The sequence below is a fragment of the Schizophyllum commune genome (assembly GCF_000143185.2).
Source record: "Schizophyllum commune H4-8 unplaced genomic scaffold SCHCOscaffold_15, whole genome shotgun sequence".
NCBI classification, from domain to species: domain Eukaryota; kingdom Fungi; phylum Basidiomycota; class Agaricomycetes; order Agaricales; family Schizophyllaceae; genus Schizophyllum; species Schizophyllum commune.
In genome coordinates, this window is record NW_026089552.1 from 419,152 (window position 1) to 439,021 (window position 19,870).

Sequence of the window (19,870 nt, forward strand, 5' to 3'; positions counted from 1 at the left end):
GAACGCGTGCCCATAGTTCCCCCAGCGATCGACGCAGCTTCCCTGCTTGCGGGCGACTTGACAAACGATCAGCAGCCTTGAACTAGTCGAGAGGTACCTATAGACGCGTAGCTCAACATCGGCATGGTGCTGGGGGAAGTATAGCGCGCCTAAAGTTGCTATCGTTCTGCGAAGGGGAGCAGGATGAACACAGTGAAGAACAGTGAGCTCCGACTTCAAGGTCGTGTCGCCTGACCCCGCCGCGCCCAGGGACGATGATCGTGGTGCGGGAGGCCGTCTGTGAGTCACCAGTGATCACTTGCCCCGCCCCCGCCTAACCGTTCGGCCGCATCCCGACACGGGGCGGGCTCGGGAGTGTCGACGTTGGTGGGCGTGCTGAGACCAGCTAATTATCGTGTCGAGAAGCACATGAACAACGCTGAGATTGCGACACGCCGGGAGCGGGGTAGCCGGGTTATCTCGGAGAGCAGGTTGGTGCTCAACGTGGTGAAGAAGGCGCTGTGAACGTCGTGCGCGCGCGGGAATGGCTGGAATATTAGTGGACGTGCGTTACGGTGTACCGGCCGTGCTGGTGAGGCCGGCGCGCTGCGGGGAGAGAAATGACGCGCTCGGGGAATGGGTGATGTATGATTGGCCGGCGGATATTCACGTGAAGGTATAAAAGGGATCGGGGGAAAACCGCGCTGCCATCACTCTGCTCCGGACTTTTCCTTCCCTTCCTCATCCATCTCAGGCAGCCGCCGAGCGCCTCCCGTCGTCGTCCAGAGCGTGCTTAACGAACCGAAACGCGATGCTTAACATCACGAACCGCGCTGCCCCCGCGGCAATGAAGCGCTTCGCGGCGGGCATGGCCACCGTTGCGGAACGCATCGGCGACCAGAAGGTCCCCATGTCCCTCCTCGAGAAGGGCGCCTACATCAACTACCAGCGCATCGAGGACAACCTCGCCGTTGTCCGCGAAAGGTGTGTAATCGGCTCCCTACGCGCGTGCACACCTCACTGACCCGTACTTCCCAGATTGCAGCGGCCATTGACGATGAGCGAGAAGATTGTGTACGGTCATCTGGACGACCCACACAACCAGGACATCGAGCGCGGTGTCAGCTACTTGAAGTTGCGGCCAGACGTGAGTTCGCCAAGCCTTATCTCCATACCACTGGCGCTGACTAGACGATGACTTCATAGCGTGTAGCGTGCCAGGACGCAACCGCGCAGATGGCCCTCCTCCAGTTCATGTCGGCGGGCATGGACACCGCGGCGGTCCCGACCACTGTACACTGCGACCACTTGATTGAGGCCCAGGTTGGCGGTGTGAAGGATTTGGCGCGTGCTATCGACATTAACAAGGAGGTCTACGACTTCCTGGCCACGGCGACTGCCAAGGTGCGTCTCCATACACCCCTGCAAGGACGCTTTACTTAACCCCCCCTCAGTACGGTCTTGGTTTCTGGAAGCCGGGCTCTGGTATCATTCACCAAATCATCCTCGAGAACTACGCATTCCCGGGCGGCATGATGATTGGCACGGACTCGCATACCCCCAACGCCGGTGGTCTCGCCATGGTTGCGTGCGGTGTTGGCGGTGCCGACGCCGTCGACGTTATGGCCGGCATTCCTTGGGAGCTCAAGTGCCCGAAGGTCATCGGTGTCAACCTCACTGGCAAGATCAGCGGCTGGACGACTCCGAAGGGTGCGAGCGCATTCCCTTCAATCAATCACATGCGCTGACTTATGCTCCAGACGTCATCCTCAAGGTCGCCGGCATCCTTACTGTCAAGGGTGGTACCGGTGCCATCGTCGAGTACAAGGGCCCGGGTGTCGAGTCTTTGTCTTGCACGGGTATGGCCACCATCTGCAACATGGGTGCCGAGATCGGTGCGACGACGTCCATCTTCCCGTACAACAACCGCATGGAGTCGTACCTCCACGCGACGAAGCGCGGCATGATTGCGGATTACGCCAACAAGTTCCAGCACAACCTCAAGGCTGACGAGGGTGCCGAGTACGACCAGCACATTGAGATCGTGAGTAGCTTCCATATTTCACTCGCGTTAGCTCCAACAAGTGTTGCAGAACCTCTCTGAGCTCGAGCCGCACATCAACGGCCCCTTCACTCCGGATCTTGCTACTCCCCTCAGCAAGTTCAAGGACGCCGTCAAGGCTAACGGCTGGCCGGAGGAGCTCAAGGTCGGGTTGATCGGCTCTTGCACCAACTCGTCCTACGAGGACATGTCCCGCGCTGCGAGCATCGCGCGCGAGGCGAAGGAGCACGGTCTTGACGTCAAGAGCAAGTTCACCGTCACCCCTGGATCTGAGCAGGTCCGTGCCACTATTGAGCGCGACGGCCAGATGGCTGCCTTTGAGGACGTCGGCGGCCTCGTCCTCGCGAACGCCTGCGGCCCGTGCATTGGCCAGTGGGACCGCAAGGACGTGAAGAAGGGCGAGAAGAACTCGATCATCACCTCGTACAACCGCAACTTCACCGGCCGCAACGACGCGAACCCGGCGACGCACGCGTTCGTCGCGTCTCCGGACATCGTCACCGCGATGGTGTTTGGCGGAAAGTTGACGTTCAACCCGGTGACGGACACGCTCGTTGGTGCAGATGGCAAGGAGTTCAAGTTCACGGACCCGTCGGGCAACGAGCTGCCGCCGCGCGGCTACGATCCGGGTCAGAACACGTTCCAGGCGCCGCCTGAGGACCGTGCCTCTGTCAACGTCGCCGTCGACCCCAAGTCGGACCGTCTCCAGCTGCTCAAGCCCTTCGCGCCTTGGGACGGCAAGACTCCGACTGACCTGCCCATCCTCATCAAGGCCAAGGGCAAGTGCAGTGAGTACCTTTCGCATCTCGTACCACGAACGTCGCACTGACATTGTGACAGCCACCGACCACATCTCCGCCGGCGGCCCGTGGCTCAAGTACCGTGGCCATCTCGAGAACATCTCGCAGAACTGCCTGATCGGCGCCATCAACGCCGAGAATGGCGAGGCCAACAAGGTCAAGAACCAGCTCACGGGCGAGTACGGCGCCGTCCCCGCGACCGCCGCGTACTACCGCGACCACGGCATCAAGTGGGTCGTCGTCGGTGACCACAACTACGGCGAGGGCTCGTCCCGCGAGCACGCCGCGCTCGAGCCGCGCTTCCTCGGTGGCCTCGCCATCATCACCCGCTCGTTCGCCCGTATCCACGAGACGAACTTGAAGAAGCAGGGCATGCTCGCGTTGACCTTCGTCGACCCCGCCGACTACGACCGCGTCCGCCCCGACGATAAGATCGACATCCTCGGGTTGGAGAGCTTCGCGCCGGGCAAGAACTTGACGCTCAACGTCAAGCATTCGGACGGCACGAGCGAGCAGATCCCGGTCGCGCACTCGTACAACGAGGGCCAGATCGAGTGGTTCAAGGCGGGCTCCGCGCTCAACTTGATGGCGGCGAAGGCGAGGGGTCAGTAAAAGGCGAACCCAGTGTTGTACTACTCGAACTACCATCGCCGTCGTCGCTGGCGTCCAGCGCGGACTGCCTCTACTACGCAGCGGATGGCCAGCGCGACGGCGGACGAGGGACGGAGTACTGGCGGCGGGGTGGGGAGCTGACGGACGTAGCATATCGATATCGCATCATTCTGCTTTCTTTTCCTAGTGTACTGGTAATGTTTCCGCTTTGTTTTCCAGTCCGTCATTTATGTATGCGATGGATATCCTGTAGGGGTGTGTGAGTGAGTGAACAAGTGAAGGAGCGCGGTCTGTGGAAAGGTGAGTGACTGAAGGTCGCGCGTATGAAGCCTGGTCAGTTCTGGCTGTGTCCCAGTTCGACGTTCGGCCTGACTTCCGGTCAGTAGTATGCCTGCTGGTCAGTTAACGTTGTGCTGATGATTGCGATATGCAGGCTGCCAGGTCAGTGTTGGTCCTTTGCGGGCAACAAGCTGAAGATGTATACACACGCGCGATGGCGGGCTTCAGAGCGGCGGCGTTATCAGGAAGGGATGTATTGGATCCGCGCGCGAGAGGAAGTCCTGTTCGCTCTGGTCTAGCTTTAGACTGGTGCGTGCCTTCACGAGTATGCACGACCCAGGGGTGCGTGTGGTGCAGAGGCAATGAACCGGCGAACTAATAGTGTGCCTAGGGCGATACGGCCTATCTTTTGCTTCTCAATACGTCGGCTATACGTACGGCACCACTCAACTTGAATCCAAACTCGGTCAAAATGGTAGAGGGGCTATGGAACAGTGGCGAAGGTATCATCAGCCAATTACTCCCCATCCTGCAGCTTCGTGATTGTCATGACATCGTTTACAACCCCCTCTGCCATGTCCGCGAGTCAAATTTGTGGCACGGATGCGGGAGTCGGAGCAGGAGAATGTGACGGAATGCCGTGACATGTTCAACTTTGATTTGCAAACGTCCGTGCATGCTGCCTTCCTGCATGAAAGGCTGCCGGCAACAACATATGCGGTGACGGCAACCCAACACAACTATGTCGCCGGATAGCTATCCACCCTTGTAGCCCGGCTACGCGTGCAGATGGGCCGATACCTGCGGCTTCGAAGGCCCTGCGCCTATATATCGCCGCCATCCCATAGCCTACGCATGCAGCTGACGCGTCCGCTTAGTCCAGAGGCCTCCTTCTATTATATTCGAGGTGCGTTCCCCGACAGTTTAACTACCTCGAAGAACACCCGGATCTTATTTTGCGCGCAAGTCGCACGAGCCAGGACGAAGCTTAAAAGACGACGAAGGATACAGCTCGACGCTCGCTTTCTGGTTCCGCCCTCTTCCCCGAGTCTCGCGGTCTGTGGATAGCTGTACACATGGAATACCTGGTGATGCCGTACATCCCTGCTGCTTCTGCTCTTCTGGCTGGCTTCCCGCCGATCAAGGGCGTGAGGTGGTTCAATGTGTTCGTTTTGGTCACTACGCCGGCAGCCGCTTTCTATGGACTTTGGTATACTACTCTCCATCCATGGACGGTGGCCTTCGCGGCCGCGTACTACACATTCTCGATGCTAGGCGAGTATTATCGCATGGTTCGTGCATAACGATACTAAGGATGTGAACGACACAGGGATCACCGCTGGTACATCAACTACGTCCTACTAGTGACTTATAATGATCATCTGTCTAAGGGTATCATCGGCTATGGTCGCATAGATCGTACAACGCCAGTAAAGCCTTGCAGTACTTCCTTCTCCTAGGCGGCACAAGTGCAGCCCAGGGCTCAGTGTGCTGGTGGGCGCGAAGGTACATCTGTCTTTCCTGCATCTTAGATATTGCACTCAACTTCGCATAGCCATCGCTCGCATCATCGCTACACGGATACCGACCTTGACCCGTACAACTCGTCGCGCGGGCTCCTTTGGACTCATATTGGCTGGATGGTCGTCAAAACCGACCTTCACGCTGGAAAGGTCGAGCTATCGGACCTCGAGAAAGATCCTGTCACGCAGTGGCAACACCGGCATTATTTTCTCATCATGCTCGTCTTCGGTTTTCTCTTTCCAACGCTTGTTCCCGCTTTGGTTTGGGGCGATCTCGTTGGGGGCTTCTGCATCGCTGCGTGTCTTCGGTTGACCGTTGCGCACCATGTACGTGGCGTTCCCTCCCTTGATATTTAAACTATCTCAAGCGTCGTCAGAGCACTTTCTGCATCAACTCCATAGCGCATTACCTCGGCGAACAGCCTTACGATGACCGCCTTTCGCCTAGAGATCACCTACTCTCGGCCATTCTCACTATGGGCGAAGGCTATCACAACTTCCACCACCAATTCCCGATGGACTACCGCAACGCATTCCTCTGGTATCAGTACGACCCTACTAAATGGTTCATCGCGCTCTGCGGTTGGCTAACGCTGGCCACCAATCTGCGCGTCTTTCCGAGCAACGAGATCGAGAAGGGTGCGCTATCGATGAAGCTCAAGTCCCTGAAGGAGGTCCAAGATGCGCTGGAGTGGCCCGTCGCGCCGGAGAAACTGCCTATCGTGAGCTGGGAGACTTGTGGGTATATATACGCGTCACTCAATGGTTCGGCTGACGATGCACAGTCAAGGAGCAATCGCGTGAGCGCACGCTCGTTCTCGTTTCGGGTTTCATACACGACGTGTCTGCCTTCGCTGGCAATCATCCCGGAGGCCCGCAGCTCCTCGCAAGTAACTCGGGTCAGGACATGAGCTCGGCCTTCTTCGGCGGCGTATATGCCCATTCCAATGCTGCACATAACGTAGGTGCATCGTATGGGGCATGCAAAGCTTTGCTGACATCGGCCTGCCTTTGACAAGTTGCTTGCGATGATGCGCGTCGGTATACTTGCGGGAGGGATGGAAGTGCTAGACTACGCTGTTTCGCCGGGAGAGAGGCTGCACATTGTCTATTGCGATGCATCCTCATCATCATAATGGATACGCCTCTGTCCGTACGGCACCACCCTGGTCCACCCATGATAGGTACAGGGCGTCCGAGATTTGCGGGACGTGTTATCGAATCATGAGATGATCGTCCGGAGCCATACAGTTGCGTCGGATGCCACCGGAGACTGCAGGCTGCTCTGAGCCTCAACGTCGCAACTAGAATTGTGCAGCCTCGATTGCTGCTGTGGCATCGCTTGGCGCACCTTGGGCTTCGTCGTATGCTTCATGAAGCTCAACCTACACCCAAACTCCTCCCATCGGACGCGCCGCATCCTCGACCATCCTATCTTTGCGCGACTATGTTCCCGCCGCGATGGATCGTCCAAGGCCACGAGAACTGAAATCGGGGATAGTGTCGACGCTCGACTCAAGAAGTGCTGCTCGGTCGGATGCCATCAGCCTCTCGGGCATACCTCCATCCAGTATCCATATACCAGCCTGATCCTGCGGTCGTCTATTACAAAAGAATATCGCAACGACTCGCTTTCCCTGATGGTACCACTGGTTTCTGTGTAAATACGTGAAATACGGTCAGATACGTTTACAACCTTTGACGACGACCAGAAACAGCCCAGCAGCCCCGGTAAGCCATAACAATCACTCGAGGGCAGCGAGGCATTGGACTGCCTTCTTGAGCTCATCCTTTGACAGCCTGTCCAGTCCACGCCCCTGCTCCAAGCCCGCCTTCTTCGACCTGTACTCGTGCAGGGGCTTGCAACAGGACTTCGCATGCTCGTCCGTCCCAAGGTTCTGCTCGATGCACTGCCCATGATTCGTGTTGAGGTGTCGACATAGGGGGTCGGTGCGCGTGAAGGTCCTCCCGCAGGCGAGGCAAAGTGCGGCGACAAATCCGCGAAGATGCGTTTTTGCATGTCGCTCCCATGCTCCCTTGCTCAGCAGCTTTCCGCAGTCTGTGACCTGGCATTGAACGCGCCCATCGGGTAGTTCGCGGTGAGGCAGACCTTGCGCAATTTTTCGGAGGGCCCTGTCGCGTTTGTAGTGTTTTTTCAGCCGGTTGGCAGCCTTTGTAGCGGAAATGTGGGTTGCGCTGCCTTCGTCCGAAGCCTTCGCCCTCTTGGAATCGAATGGAGAGGGGCTCGAGGAGGAGCGCCTTCGTCGCTTGTTGCCTGACTGGACAACGCAGTTCTCGCCACCTTTGATCGGCGAAAGAGGCAGGTAGACAGCGCGATGGGGTGGACGACCGCGACGCGATACATTGCGTCTCGTGGGTCGATAGGGCTGGTAGTCCTCGTCCTCGTCATCTTCGCTCGCAACGTACTCGTCTGAGGCATCGTCATCTTCTTCGTTATCCTCTTCTTCGATGTCGTCGCTGTCAGAGCCTTCCAGGTCATCGTTCTCCTTGTCCTCGTTCGGCGTAGCATCTTCCTCGCGCACTGCCTGGATATATTCGGCCTTGTCGATCACGGTGGTCCTGGGTAAATCCAGGCTGACGTCGTCGTCATCGCTGTCATCCTCAAGACCTTCATCGTGCAGAATCGAGAACGGTTTAACATGACCGAAGGGCGAGGTACTATCAGCTACCGAAGCAATGATGTCGCCGGCTTGCCCGAAGGTTAGATTATACTCGGGGAGCATCAGTCGATCCCCAAGTCTCTTGACGCTCGCGGGAGAGGCATTTAGGAGCGCGTCGCTGCACAAGGAGGGGTTCACCTCGAGAGCCCAGTCGGGGAGTTCGTCGATGGCTTGGCTCCGAATGGGATAGTCGTAATCAGGGTACAGCTCTTCCGATAGATGAAGGTCAAAGTCCTTGGAATGTCGAGTCGAAGCAGGAGAAACGGGCATGCCGGCGAGCGCGCGATTCCAGGTCTAGACGGCTTTGTGAGTTACATCGGGCGCGATACAAATGCCACGTACGATGTTCACCTGCGCCGGTAGTGGGACGCGGCTCCGGGGAGGAGTTGTGGGAAGCATTGAAGAAAGCCTTGCGATCCAATGAGCCAGCTAGTGAGCAGACGAAAGAGAGGATCGCGACGAGCAGCAGCGCGAACAAGCGCCAATGACAAACGAGACCAGGCAACACGCCCTCCGCTTTTATACCCACACTCATGGCCAGCCTTCGCTGTGTTTGTCGTGCTTGTGATCAGGCAAAGGACCGGAGATGAATTTGGTCGCCATGTGTTTGTCGATTTCTCGCCATATAAGGATATTCATGGCCTGCATGATATTGACCTGCCCCTTTGAGCGCCACGCGGCGCCTTTGTGGTGTCGGTTGTCATGACCACTGGCCAAAAGGCACTCCCCTGACTGAATATCAGACGTGACCGAACAAAGAGCTTCCAATGATGCATCGGGGCCATTGTCGCAGCTGGTCGAGGATAGCGGAGCGGCGTTTGTGGCAATCGCGTACAGCATCCTGGTAAGATTCGCGCCGGTTGGATCAGGTTGGCAGAGGGATAGTGAGTACCGACGTGGTGGTGGCCGTCGTATGGCCACTTGCGCTGAGCCTGTACCAAGAGGGATGTTTCATTTTCTATGAGCGTGCGTGATCGCCAAGACCATCGCAGGGCCTGCCTGCGTTCTCTCTGGAAGATAAGCCCTGCGCCTCAAGCATTGCTGGAGATGCACCGTATCAAGCGCCACGAGCGTGTACAATCGGGACTGCAACGCATGGCTTGTATATGAGGTCTTGACGAAAAAATCCTGCCCTGCGTGCAAACGATGAGCAAGAGCCAAATAGCAAGTCGAAGACGCACCTCAACCAAACTCAAGGCCTACCACGTTTGCCACTCCCTCTGTGGCAAGAATCGCGACGATGCATAAAACCGGAAGATCACCAAGGATAGTCAGCTATCACCGCGACCTCACTCCCTCACATCGCGATACAACAATGATTGGGCAAAGTCTACAATCAATCGACGACCAGGTCTATAATATGCAAAAAGTACGAGTAAGTCTAGTAGGAGCCGGTCCAGAGGGTATCCTTCTATCCGACCAACAACTCAAGTACTCGCCCTCGTCGATCGTCGCCCCGGCGCACGCTTAACGGCGCACCCAAGTGTAAAAGGTCCGTTCTAGCACACAGTCGCAGGGCGCTCGTCGTACGACCCGACGAAGCAAACGCTCACTCCCTGCTGACATCACTGAACGAGAGCGTCAGTTATCTTCGACTCGTCAAGGGACGAAAGCACTCACCGGCCGAAGACCTTGGTCCGCATCCAGTCGACAGCCACGAGGGTCCGGTTACGGAGGGAGAACAGCGTCGTGAGGTACGCGCTGCGCCAGAAGAGGTAGGTCGCCATACCGCCGGAGGCGAACTAGGAAAGATCGTGAGTGATGTTTTTCTTCCGACAACAGATAACTCAAAAGGAGATCGAGGAAATGATACTCACGTTCCCGTTCATGAACGGCAGGTCCGCAATGGCCTTCTCAGAGCCGATGTACGCGAGCGAGCCCTGGTGGGAGTAGCTGAAGGGGCGAATCTTGACCTTCTGCACCGCGGACTGCACGCTCTCGATCTCCTCCTTGTGTACCTTCTCGGCTTCGGGGGAAGCTGAAAGGGGGTGAGTAGGGGCCAGTGCAGCGAGAAGAGCATCACATACCCAATGCCTTGCCCTCCTCCGCCTTCAGTTCGGCCAAACGGCGCTCGAGCGCGTCCTTCTTGCCCATCTGTGAGAAGACGCGGGCGAGGTAGGCACCCTCTTGCGAGGCAACCTGGGCGGTGGGCGCGTAGGACGTCGCAGTGGTGTCACCAATTGAGAAGATGCTGCCGTTCGAGCCCTTGACCTGCATGTAGTCTGATGAATAATTTTGTCAGTCCACTGCTATCGTGTACCAAAGGAGGGCAACTCACCATCGACAGTCAATCCACGACGGTTATCCTGCTCGGGACCAAGCTTCTTCATGAGGTTCATCGTGATCTGGCGCTGACGGTTGCCCGCGGCCCACACAACGACGCCACACGGCACCTCCACGATGCTCTTGTCCGGCATCTGCAGGACCACCGCCTCGTCCTTGACCTCCTTCACCATCGTCTTCGTCATGATGTCAATCTTGCTCTCCTTGAACGACTCCTCCGTGTAGTCGATGAGCTGCTTCGAGAACATCGGCAGCACGCTCGGAAGCGCCTCAACGAGCGTGATGCGGATGCGCTGCGCGAGCTCCGGGTACCACGCCTTCAGGTCGTCCTCCAAGAAGTCGTGGAACTCGCCCGCAACCTCGACACCAGTGGGACCACCGCCGACGACCACGACGTGCAGCAGGCGGTCAATCTCCGCGTCGGACTGCCCGGGGAACGCGGCGGACTCGAGGCAGTCCATGAAGCGGTCCTGCAGGCGCTCCGCATCCGCGAGCTCCTTCATGAAGCAGGCCTTCTCCTTAATGCCCGGGATGTTGAAGGTTTGCACCTCCGCTCCGGGCGCGTACACAAGGTAGTCGTACCCAATTGTCGTGCTTGAGACCGCGCCGCGCACGGGCGTGTTGTCCGCGAAGGTGACCGTCTTGTTCACCGGGTCGACATCTGTCGCCTCGGCCTCGATAACCTGCACCTGGCGCGGCTTGTGGCGCGTCACGAAGCGTGTCGGCTGCAGAATGGAGCGCGGGCTGAGCGTGCCGACAGCAACACTGGGGAGCAGGGGAGTGAAGAGGAAGTAGTTCTTCGGGCTAATGACGATCTGCTCGGTTGTCAGCGAAAGTGTGATCGGACTATGGTCAGTGCTACGCACGACGTTGAACTCGGTGTTGTCGACGCTCCTGAGCCAGCTAGTCGCGCCCCAGCCGCTACCGATCACGACGACCGTCTTCTTCGTCGAGTCAAACGGCAGCTGCTTTCCCGGGTGACGTGTTTGCGTGTTAACGTAGTAGTACGTCCCCCCGACCAGGACCATTGTGAACAGCGTCGACTTGCCCAGGAACATGAGGAAGCGGCTCCATCGCGAAGCCTGAGGCGGCGGAGGCGGAGGGGGAATCGCGCTGTCACCGCCGGCCTGTGATCGGGTTAGCACAACCGTTCAAAGTCGAGGTCAAGCTGCGTGAACACTTGCCGTCGGCTCCGTCGACGCGCGCCTTGCCGCCGCAACTCGCTGGGGAAGAAGGGAACCGCTCTTCACGTGGAGGGCGGTCCCGATTCGTGAAGGTCTAGAATGCGCGATTACGCGGGTAAGGGCTGCCCGCAAATGAGTACCGGGTGAACTTCCATGTCAATTGGCGCACCCTGTCCCTGGCGAGCGAGCGCCATTGTCGTCTAGGCGGGGGAAGAGTAGGGGGAGGGGGAGGTGGTCGAGGACAAAATGTGAGTGCAACAAGTCGCAGAATTGAATTTCTTGACGAAATCTGTATTCCCACGTTCCGTTCCGCAGGATAGCGTCATACTCCCGTCCTCGGCGCGCTGCACTCAGTCCCATTGCTTGCCTCTGACGCCTTGGAAACCATATTTTACGAGGCTCAGTAGGTCTTTTGTCACTTTTCTGGCCAAGATGCGCGTGCCGCCAGCGGAGTTCAGTCGATCCTCGACGGTCGAATCATGTGCGAAGCAAAATCTCCCACGCCCATAGAGCTCGAACTTCCGAAGGCGAAGGCGCTCTCTCCAAATTCTTCTCATCTTACGGTCTACATACAGCACAATTCTCGGTCAGCTTGTCGTACTTGCTCATCGTCGCGAACGTCCCACCGGACGACCGGAAACAGAACGCGGAGATAGGGCCCCTCGCGGAAGGCACGGACGGGCGGCTGGCCCGCTGAGTCCGCGCGGAGGTACGATAGGTCCGAATCACCGCCCGCTACTGTCCCGGGCGGAGGGCCGCTGGCGCGCATCACTGTGGGCTACTTTGAACTGGAAGCTTGACGCTCGATGAGGTGCATTCGTGGAATTTCGTGCTCTAGTTGAGCAGGCAAATTATGCTCTCCCAGTCGTCGTACCATGTGAGGTGGAGATATGCAGCAATATCGACCTGCCCAAGTGGCTCTGCAGCCAAGCCGTGGTAATACAGGGACCGCTGAAAGAAAGAAACGCTAGGAAAGCGATCAAGTGACAAGTCACAGTTCAACTCGGAATCGGCAACCTCCGAGGCACGTGTGTGACCGTGACGTTAACCGAACTGTGACGTTCGCAAGCAATCCTTGTCCCCATGCTTATGGTTGAGCGTTCTTGCTTGCTGGCAGCAGCAGCAAGCTCTCGAAGCAGTCAAAAATTGCTTGAGACGTGGCCGATCACACGACAAGACAAAAAAATGCATGCAGTGGTCCATTTACATTCCCTATGTTAGAAAAAGCAGGTGTGTAGCTTGGAAACTGAGGACAGCTCCATGAGCTAGCGATTTGCGAAATGTCCCCCGTGCATCGACGCAACAGCAGGAGTTTCGTCATCCGATGTACAAGTCGTGAAGGGTGAGGACAAGTTCGATTTCAGGAGCGCGCAAAAATCCGGCGCGGCCCGCGACCAGCCCGACAAGCGCCTCATCTGCACACGACTGCACCTTGAATAGTGCTAAACAGCACTTGGCTTACAATATACATTGCACACCTGGATCGTACAACCGAGTGGCAGGATAGCACAATACAACAGAGCTCAACGACAGCGATCAACTTCACTCCCATCCGAAGGTCGCGTCCATACCTCATCGCTCTCAACTCCCTCCTCCTCATCACCACCCTGCACCCTGCACCCTCCGTCCACACCCCAACCCCGCCAGCCCTCCCCACATAGCCAGCATCCCTCAACAATACGTCTCCCCCATCTTCCGCACCATCTCCACGAACCGCTCCGCGGGCACGAGCATCAGCCGCCCGCGCGTGTCGAGCCCGAAGGATTCCTTGTCGCGCGGCTCTTCCTTCGAGAAGGGGTAGTCGAGGGTGTGGGTGGCGGCCTGGGAGAGGGCGAGGTTAGCGGAATGGAAGGAGCGGTGATGCTAGTGGAGTCACCGGGGGACGAGGTGGCATGGGCGAGGGTCGACACGAGGCAGCAGGAAGAAGAGTATGGATGCGCGGGTGACGGGCTGGCATGAGCGATGGCGAGTGATGACGGATGGGAGAGCGTTCGAACGAGCTAGCGACAGCGTCACTGTACTCACCTCCCGAATCACCTCATCCTCCGGGTGGAACGTATACACCCCGTCCGCTGGCCTCGTCATCGCCACCTGCGCCTGCTGCGCGGGCGTCTTGACCTTCTTGGTTTTTGTTTTTCGTGCTGGCCGCGCCCCGAGCGCGCGCTCTTCCTCTTCTGATAGGTGGTACGTGCGGGAGGGGATGAGGAGGTGGGTGAAGTTGAAGGGCTGGCCCTGGGTCCGGTAAAGTGGTGCGTTAAAGGGGGGGGGGAGGCGAGACGGACGAGGTAGGGTTGAAGTGGGCGTAGGCGAATAGATAATGCAGCAAAGAGCCGTTCGATCAGCACCACGAACTCGACGCGACAACCCACCCTCACTCACCCCCTCCACCGCCGCCTTCAGCTCCTCCGCGAGCATCCTGTACATATGCGGGATCACTTGCACCGGCATGTTGATCAGGCGCTCGCATAGCACGAGTCCGACATGACTTGACGCGTCGTCGAGTAATCGTTGTAAATCTTGCTGCATTTCGGGGAGCGCGCTTGACTTCTGCACCCAGTATTCTGTAAGCGCCTTGATTGCGGGGTGGTCCTGTGGGTGGCGCGCGTTAGTATTGCGATCGTCTCGCGCTTTATTCGTGCCCCTGCGCCCCCCTCCTCTCACAGCACCCACTACCACCGCGCATAATCACCTCCCTACTCACCCTCTTCTCACGCACACTGATCGCCGTCAGCACCGCATACGGATCGCCCTCCTCCCCATCCGTCTTCACCGTCGTTCCGATCCCGGGCTGGCTGAGGATGAGGTTCGTGAGGGCTTCTAGATGGAAGGAATCGGCGTCGCGTTGGAAGAGCTGAACGAGGAGCTTCTTGAGGGCGTGGTAGTCGATGTCGGGGTTGGGGCTGCAGAAGTCGAAGTCGACGTCGACGAGGCTCTACTGGGGGGTTAGGATGGTGAGTATGGGTAGAGGGTGAGTGCGCATGAAGAATGTTCGGAGAAAGTGAAGAGTCATTCGTGATATTCTCGGGGCGATGATAGATGAAGTGCGTGAGGGGAAGAAGTAGGACCTTGGGTAGGCGTTAACAAGGTCAGGACAACGACTTACGACATCAGAGTCCGAGCCTCTATCGTCGGCAGCATCCTCGACACCTTGCTTTCGCTTTGCCATTTTGCTTGTGAAGATAGTTTGGGGGTGGCGCTTAGGAGATGAGGAGAACAATGGTAGGAGCGATCGGGCTGATTTCTGATGAAGCGGCGCGGGTCGGCCCGGTGCACGCGACAGTCGGCAGTTGCCGACGGCGGCGGGGCTCGGCAAATCCCGGCGCCCGCTTTTACCTCCGTCCATCGTTGTCAACTCCCGACACCGAGGCACCCGATACCGAAGACGACTGATTATGGGGAGGAATACATGCTTGGGACAGCCGCTTGCCTGACTGCTTCTGTCGCTTGGCATGTAAGAGTCAGGACCAGCTTGGAACTGGCTTTGCGTGAGGTACGCGCATCTGTTCGGCGAGCTGCTCGCCTCGGTTAATTGAGCAAACATTTACAGGTCTTCTAGGGCTACATTGAATCGTCTTTGGCTTTGCTGTTCTCTATTGACACTAAAACACCCGGTTAATCGGCATATCGAGCATGGAAGCTCACAACGCTTTCGTAGAGCGGAGAGAACCTGCCTGTCTACGTTCGACTCCAACAAGGTGTTGGAGAACTCGCTCGTGTATGCTGATGCGGCGCGGGCGTGGACAGCAGGCGCCTATCTTTCGCCGGTCCTTGGGTGGAGCGCCGTGATAACGCGTCCTGTTCGGTTGCCAAACAGGCTAACGCGAGTCGGGATCGACTCCTCGGGCAACACGAAGGAAGCAAAACGCGGTCACGCCTTCTTTTCCGGATCCGGCGCGGGACATTGCCGCATTTCGACGCGACAATGACTGCTTCTCGTCCTCCGAAAGGTACGCAGCCTCCATCCTGGGCGGCTTGGCGGGACCGTGGCGATGCCGGAAAATACAGAAAGCACATCGGTTCGGTCGCCACAACGGCGGAAAACATGTCCTATTTACGCAATGGGACGGAGATTTCGAGCGCCGACCACGGAATGCGGGGCCTTTGTGGCAGGATGTTGTGCTCTGTTTTCCGCTGTCGAAGTGAGTTTGGCGGCCCCGAGCTCGTACATAAGCTCGTCTGCTCGCTCGTGACGTCTTTCCTTCCCTCCACCCACCACCGTTCGTTCGTTCCTCTTCCTTTGTTGCCCTGGGCCCCCTCCGGTCCTCGCCAAAGATGCGATTCTCTCTCGCCCCCACGTTCCTTGCGTCCCTGCTGCTCGTGTTCTCGCCAGCGACGGCGACGACGACCAACGTCAAGAGCAAAACCTCGCGCATCGTCGCCTCGCGCCAGCACTCCATCCCGCGCACGCTCGTCAATCGCGATCTCATCGACATTTGCGCGAGCGTCGACGTTTCCGCGGTTCTCCACCTTCTTCCGCCCTTGGTCGATATCCCGAGCTTGGACGGGAAGATCTGTCTCTGTATCGACGTACGTCACTTTCTTCTGCGCATATATGCGGTTTATTCACCGCCTGTAGGACCTGGACATCTTCTTGTCGACTTATATCGACGCGACGGTGCTCTTGACCATTTTGAAGGGACCTCTCAAGGCCGCCCTCGCTTTGTTGGTGCGTTTCTGAGCGATATCGCAACTCGCCTTTCTGACTTTTCCGCTAGATCAACACCGACCCTACCCGCGCTCACTGCCCTCCGGTGCCGCCGCACGCTTCGCGTGTTTGCAAGGTCGACGATCCCTGTGGCATCCAGTGTGACAAGGGTTACACGCGTCACGGCAACATTTGCTGCCCTCCCTCCGTACGTCTCTGTCTTTCTACATAGCCCGTCTATGAAGCGCATATATGCCGCCCAACAGACGTTGACCATATTTATAGGGATGCCCGTCTGCTGCCTTGACTCGTCCCAACAAGCGTCGCCTTTCTTCCCGCGTCACCACGTACGAGGAGGCGCAGAAGACATGCCGCCCTCGTGAGAGCGTTTGCGGTATCGCGGGACATGAAGGCACTCTCGACTTTGAGTGCGTCGACACGACCTCTACCCTCGATAGCTGTGAGTCCTGTCACTGTCACCTCATTCGCTTGCTAAGATCTGTCAGGTGGTGGTTGCGTTACGCCTCACGGATTCCCAGCCGCCGCTATTCAATCCTCGGGTGTCGATTGCGCTGCACTCCCCAACGTTGTCGAGGTTGGATGTAAGGCCTCCAAGTGTGTCGTCAACCGCTGCAAGGAGTCCTTCGTGCCTTCTAGCGATGGTAGCCGCTGCATCTCTATTGCCGCCAAACGTCAACTCGATCTCGGATCTCTGGGTAGCGTGAGTATGCGCTTATCAATCTCTCCACCATGCTGACCTCCCCCTAGACCGATGTTGACTCCACTACTACGCTGGACTCCTCGCTTACCAGTGATCTGTATGCCGCCATTGACCTCGTCGTGCGGCTCGGCGACGCCCATTCGCAGACGACAACACCGTCAGACGTGGACGATCTCATCGACGCTACATTGAAGGCTACCGGCGCTCTGCTGGGATCCAACACTGTTTCTGGTCTTGTGGATGCGACGAACGATCTGTTGGCGAAGACGAACGCCGCCGTGGCTGGCCTGACCTCTTGCAATTGCGCGGACAACCTCCTCGACCTCTTGTTGAAGATCGTCGTCCAGCTCAACATCGTTCTTGGTGATATGCACAAGGGACCCGTCACGTCTCCTGCACCTCCGGGTACTTCGCCCTCGAACCCATCGCCGGTGAAGACCCCGGATGGTGGCGACATCATGCTCGACCTGGACCACCTTCTCACCGAGCTTGGGCTCGGTAGCTTGTTGGACGTCGGAACGATCGACATTCAGGGCCTGGGTCCTGGCCTCAGCGCGCTGGTGCAGGGCTTGTTGAACGCTCTTGACCTGGGTCCTGCCGTCCCCACCAGCGGGTCCGGCGCCAAGGGCACGTCTGGGACAGACGTCAACGCTGTCATCGATAGCGATGTTCAGGCCAACATCACTGCCATTGTCGACATCGTCCTCAAGCTCGGCGGGGCTGGAAGCCTCACCGGGGGCTCTTCCTCATCAGGCTCGATAGATCCTCTCGTCCAAGTTCTCCTGAATGTGACCGCCGACCTTCTGGCCTCTTCGACCCTCACGGACCTTGTCGTGAACCTGAACAATCTCGGCCACGCTGCTCACATCCTCAGCAAGGCAGGCATCGCGTGTAGCTGCCTCACCACCAATGTCGACAAACTCATCGCCGATTTGGTGTCGCTCCTCGACTACACGCTTGCCTACGTCGATACCCATACCATCACCACCCCGCCTGCCGGTGGCTCCGGGTCATCTGGGTCGTCGGGTACTGGCATGCCTACGACTACTGGCGATGGAGGCCAGATCTTGGTTGACCTCAAGACCCTGCTTAAGGCGCTCGGGCTTGATGGCTTGCTCGACGTGGGCACCATCCAGGTGGACGGGCTCGGCCCCGAACTCAGTGCGTTGTCGCAGCAGCTGGTGAATGGGCTGGACTTGGGTCCGCAGTAGACTCATGAAGGGGAGGGTTACGTGTGCTTCTGTTCAGATCGGTTCTCGCGTCGTGTTCTCGCTGGTTCCGTCCCTCGGGCGGCCTTCTCGCCTTTTGCCACTTTTCGTGACGTGTTTTCTTTCATTTTCCGGACGTTCATATCTTCACGGCGACTCACCATTTCTCGACTGTCTTTCCGTGTTGCTTTCTATGCGTACCTTACCTTTACCTCTTTCGTATCGTTTCGTTCGAACTGTGATATCCCGGCGTGTACGATATATATCCTTGTCAACCGAGCGCTACGATCATACCCTCCGGTCTGAACACTGGCAGATTCACGTCGCTCGAACTGTGGCAGATGCACGTCGCCTGGACTCTTCAGATACATTTCGCTTACCTGATTAGATTACTGTATACCTGTACGCGCGAAGAGAGCGTTGAGTAATCCGATAGTTGTTGCACACCTTGTATTCCAAACTACGCGAACGATGGTGAAGCCGCCTCAACCTTGCCACATTGCCTGAAGGGCCGGGTCGATGGGTATGTCGTGCTCGTCCGACACACCCGCCATCTCTCGGTCTTCCATCGTGGCATCCCCTTCGATACCATTCATGCCACCATCGACGCCCTCGTCCATACCACTTTCACCGTCCTCGCCCATTCCCTCGTCGTCCGAGGAAGAGGAGTCGTCCTCGCCGAAGTCAGCCTCTGGCTCCGCGGCGGTGGTTGTGGTGTTCATGGCGTATCTGGGGTCGAAGCCGAGTTCCTCGGGTTCCTCCTCTTCGACTGCGACGCGCTCCTTCCATTCGTATCTGTGTGAGAGTTAGTATGCTGGATCCCATGCAACTACGTGCGACTTCAAGGCCGGGGTTGCAGTAGCCAGATCCCCTATGTTGGAGAACATCGCGTACCTATCCGTCTTCTCCAGAATTTGGGCGACGACGAGGCGCCCGCGCTCGACACGGCGCTCGTGCGCGTCGCGGATGTCAGCGCATTCGGCGAGGACGTCGGCGTAGGTGGGTTTGCGGGTGGGCGCCTGGGAGATTCGTTAGTACGCGAACCGAGATTACAGCTGGAGTCCCACTGATTGCAAGGTGGTTGACAAAGAAATTTAGACTAACCTGCCCACCCGTCGGCCCCCCAAGCACGCCCACGGAGCCCCTTGTCTCGAGATGCTCGCACAGGCCGGCGACGGTCGCGCTCTCCTTGCGGAGGATGTCGTACGTCTGGTTGTGCCGGATGAGAGGCGCGACGACGGTTTGGAACTGCGCGTCGTCGAGCGCCTTTTTTGGGTGGAGGGCGAGCTTTTCGAAGATGCGTTCGCGCTCGGAGGGGTCGCTGGGCGGAGGTTAACTACACAAAACACCCAAAGACACGCGCGGGGCACGGGAATGGGAAGGCCGGAGTTTTTCTACTTTGTGAATTACAATGAAGGAGTATGTATCACTCACATCGGACGCTGACCAGGCGGCTGGGGAACCGCAGCGGCGAGCGAGTTGGAGAAGTTCAGTGTTTGTGACAAAAGCAGGTTGTAGCGCGCAAGCAAGTCCGGCCAAGGGTACATGGCTGGTGCATTTCCGAGTTCAATGGCACCGCCGAGGACCTGGATGGACTCGATGATCTGTTCGGCGCGGTGGCGCAGACCTTCGAGCTGGGAGAGCGGAAGCGCGGACGGAGGTTGCGCAGAATTAGAGTTCGACATCGTAAGCCGTAGCGCAAAAACTGAGGAAGGTACAGATGCTGCTCGGGTGCTTTTTCCTAGTCAAGGCCGGCCAGGTGATGCGCTGAAAACGCGCTTGTAGAAATGCACGTCAAAGTCAGGTTCAAGTTCGGGAAGTGCGTGACGTCACGGGACTGAGACAATACTCCCACGCCTTGCCGCCTGGACGCGTCGGAATTCAGAACCAGGT

General features: G+C 57.9%; 7 protein-coding genes across 7 annotated transcripts; 3 read left to right on the forward strand and 4 right to left on the reverse strand.

Moving 5' to 3' along the window:
* Positions 1-700: 700 nt before the first annotated feature.
* SCHCODRAFT_02643998 (aconitate hydratase) lies at positions 701-3,705 on the forward strand. Its single transcript, XM_003026664.2, has 7 exons — positions 701-963; positions 1,018-1,126; positions 1,186-1,383; positions 1,434-1,689; positions 1,740-2,023; positions 2,073-2,829; positions 2,882-3,705. The coding sequence occupies exons 1-7, from the start codon at positions 791-793 to the stop codon at positions 3,451-3,453; spliced, it is 2,349 nt and encodes a 782-aa protein (XP_003026710.2). The 5' UTR covers positions 701-790; the 3' UTR covers positions 3,454-3,705.
* A 1,105-nt stretch (positions 3,706-4,810) lies between these two features.
* SCHCODRAFT_02644002 (uncharacterized protein) lies at positions 4,811-6,501 on the forward strand. Its single transcript, XM_050346368.1, has 7 exons — positions 4,811-5,007; positions 5,063-5,074; positions 5,124-5,238; positions 5,288-5,582; positions 5,633-5,993; positions 6,041-6,216; positions 6,275-6,501. The coding sequence occupies exons 1-7, from the start codon at positions 4,824-4,826 to the stop codon at positions 6,389-6,391; spliced, it is 1,260 nt and encodes a 419-aa protein (XP_050197276.1). The 5' UTR covers positions 4,811-4,823; the 3' UTR covers positions 6,392-6,501.
* A 381-nt stretch (positions 6,502-6,882) lies between these two features.
* SCHCODRAFT_02753512 (uncharacterized protein) lies at positions 6,883-8,335 on the reverse strand (the record flags this gene model as incomplete). Its single annotated transcript, XM_003026757.3, has 2 exons — positions 6,883-8,230; positions 8,279-8,335. 2 exons carry the CDS (start codon positions 8,333-8,335, stop codon positions 7,001-7,003), a joined length of 1,287 nt encoding a protein of 428 aa, XP_003026803.2. The 3' UTR covers positions 6,883-7,000.
* Positions 8,336-9,237: 902 nt separating this feature from the next.
* SCHCODRAFT_02644003 (FAD/NAD(P)-binding domain-containing protein) lies at positions 9,238-11,826 on the reverse strand. Its single transcript, XM_003026758.2, has 8 exons — positions 11,573-11,826; positions 11,404-11,525; positions 11,086-11,346; positions 10,215-11,034; positions 9,964-10,158; positions 9,754-9,914; positions 9,557-9,678; positions 9,238-9,504 (listed from the first exon to the last, which is right to left on the reverse strand). The coding sequence occupies exons 1-8, from the start codon at positions 11,595-11,597 to the stop codon at positions 9,486-9,488; spliced, it is 1,725 nt and encodes a 574-aa protein (XP_003026804.1). The 5' UTR covers positions 11,598-11,826; the 3' UTR covers positions 9,238-9,485.
* A 1,004-nt stretch (positions 11,827-12,830) lies between these two features.
* On the reverse strand, positions 12,831-14,570 carry SCHCODRAFT_02644007 (uncharacterized protein; the record flags this gene model as incomplete). Its single annotated transcript, XM_003026759.2, has 5 exons — positions 12,831-13,224; positions 13,429-13,635; positions 13,783-13,992; positions 14,105-14,335; positions 14,507-14,570. Coding segments are annotated over 5 exons (862 nt in total), but the record flags the coding sequence as incomplete, so codon positions are not given.
* Positions 14,571-15,260: 690 nt separating this feature from the next.
* On the forward strand, positions 15,261-18,189 carry SCHCODRAFT_02681702 (uncharacterized protein). Its single transcript, XM_003026666.2, has 6 exons — positions 15,261-15,930; positions 15,980-16,069; positions 16,119-16,256; positions 16,334-16,508; positions 16,555-16,769; positions 16,817-18,189. The coding sequence occupies exons 1-6, from the start codon at positions 15,676-15,678 to the stop codon at positions 17,978-17,980; spliced, it is 2,037 nt and encodes a 678-aa protein (XP_003026712.1). The 5' UTR covers positions 15,261-15,675; the 3' UTR covers positions 17,981-18,189.
* A 204-nt stretch (positions 18,190-18,393) lies between these two features.
* Positions 18,394-19,781, reverse strand: SCHCODRAFT_02644010 (uncharacterized protein). The gene is made up of 4 exons (XM_050346369.1): positions 19,412-19,781; positions 19,082-19,298; positions 18,872-18,996; positions 18,394-18,772 (listed from the first exon to the last, which is right to left on the reverse strand). The coding sequence occupies exons 1-4, from the start codon at positions 19,660-19,662 to the stop codon at positions 18,463-18,465; spliced, it is 903 nt and encodes a 300-aa protein (XP_050197277.1). The 5' UTR covers positions 19,663-19,781; the 3' UTR covers positions 18,394-18,462.
* Between the last annotated feature and the right edge of the window lie 89 nt (positions 19,782-19,870).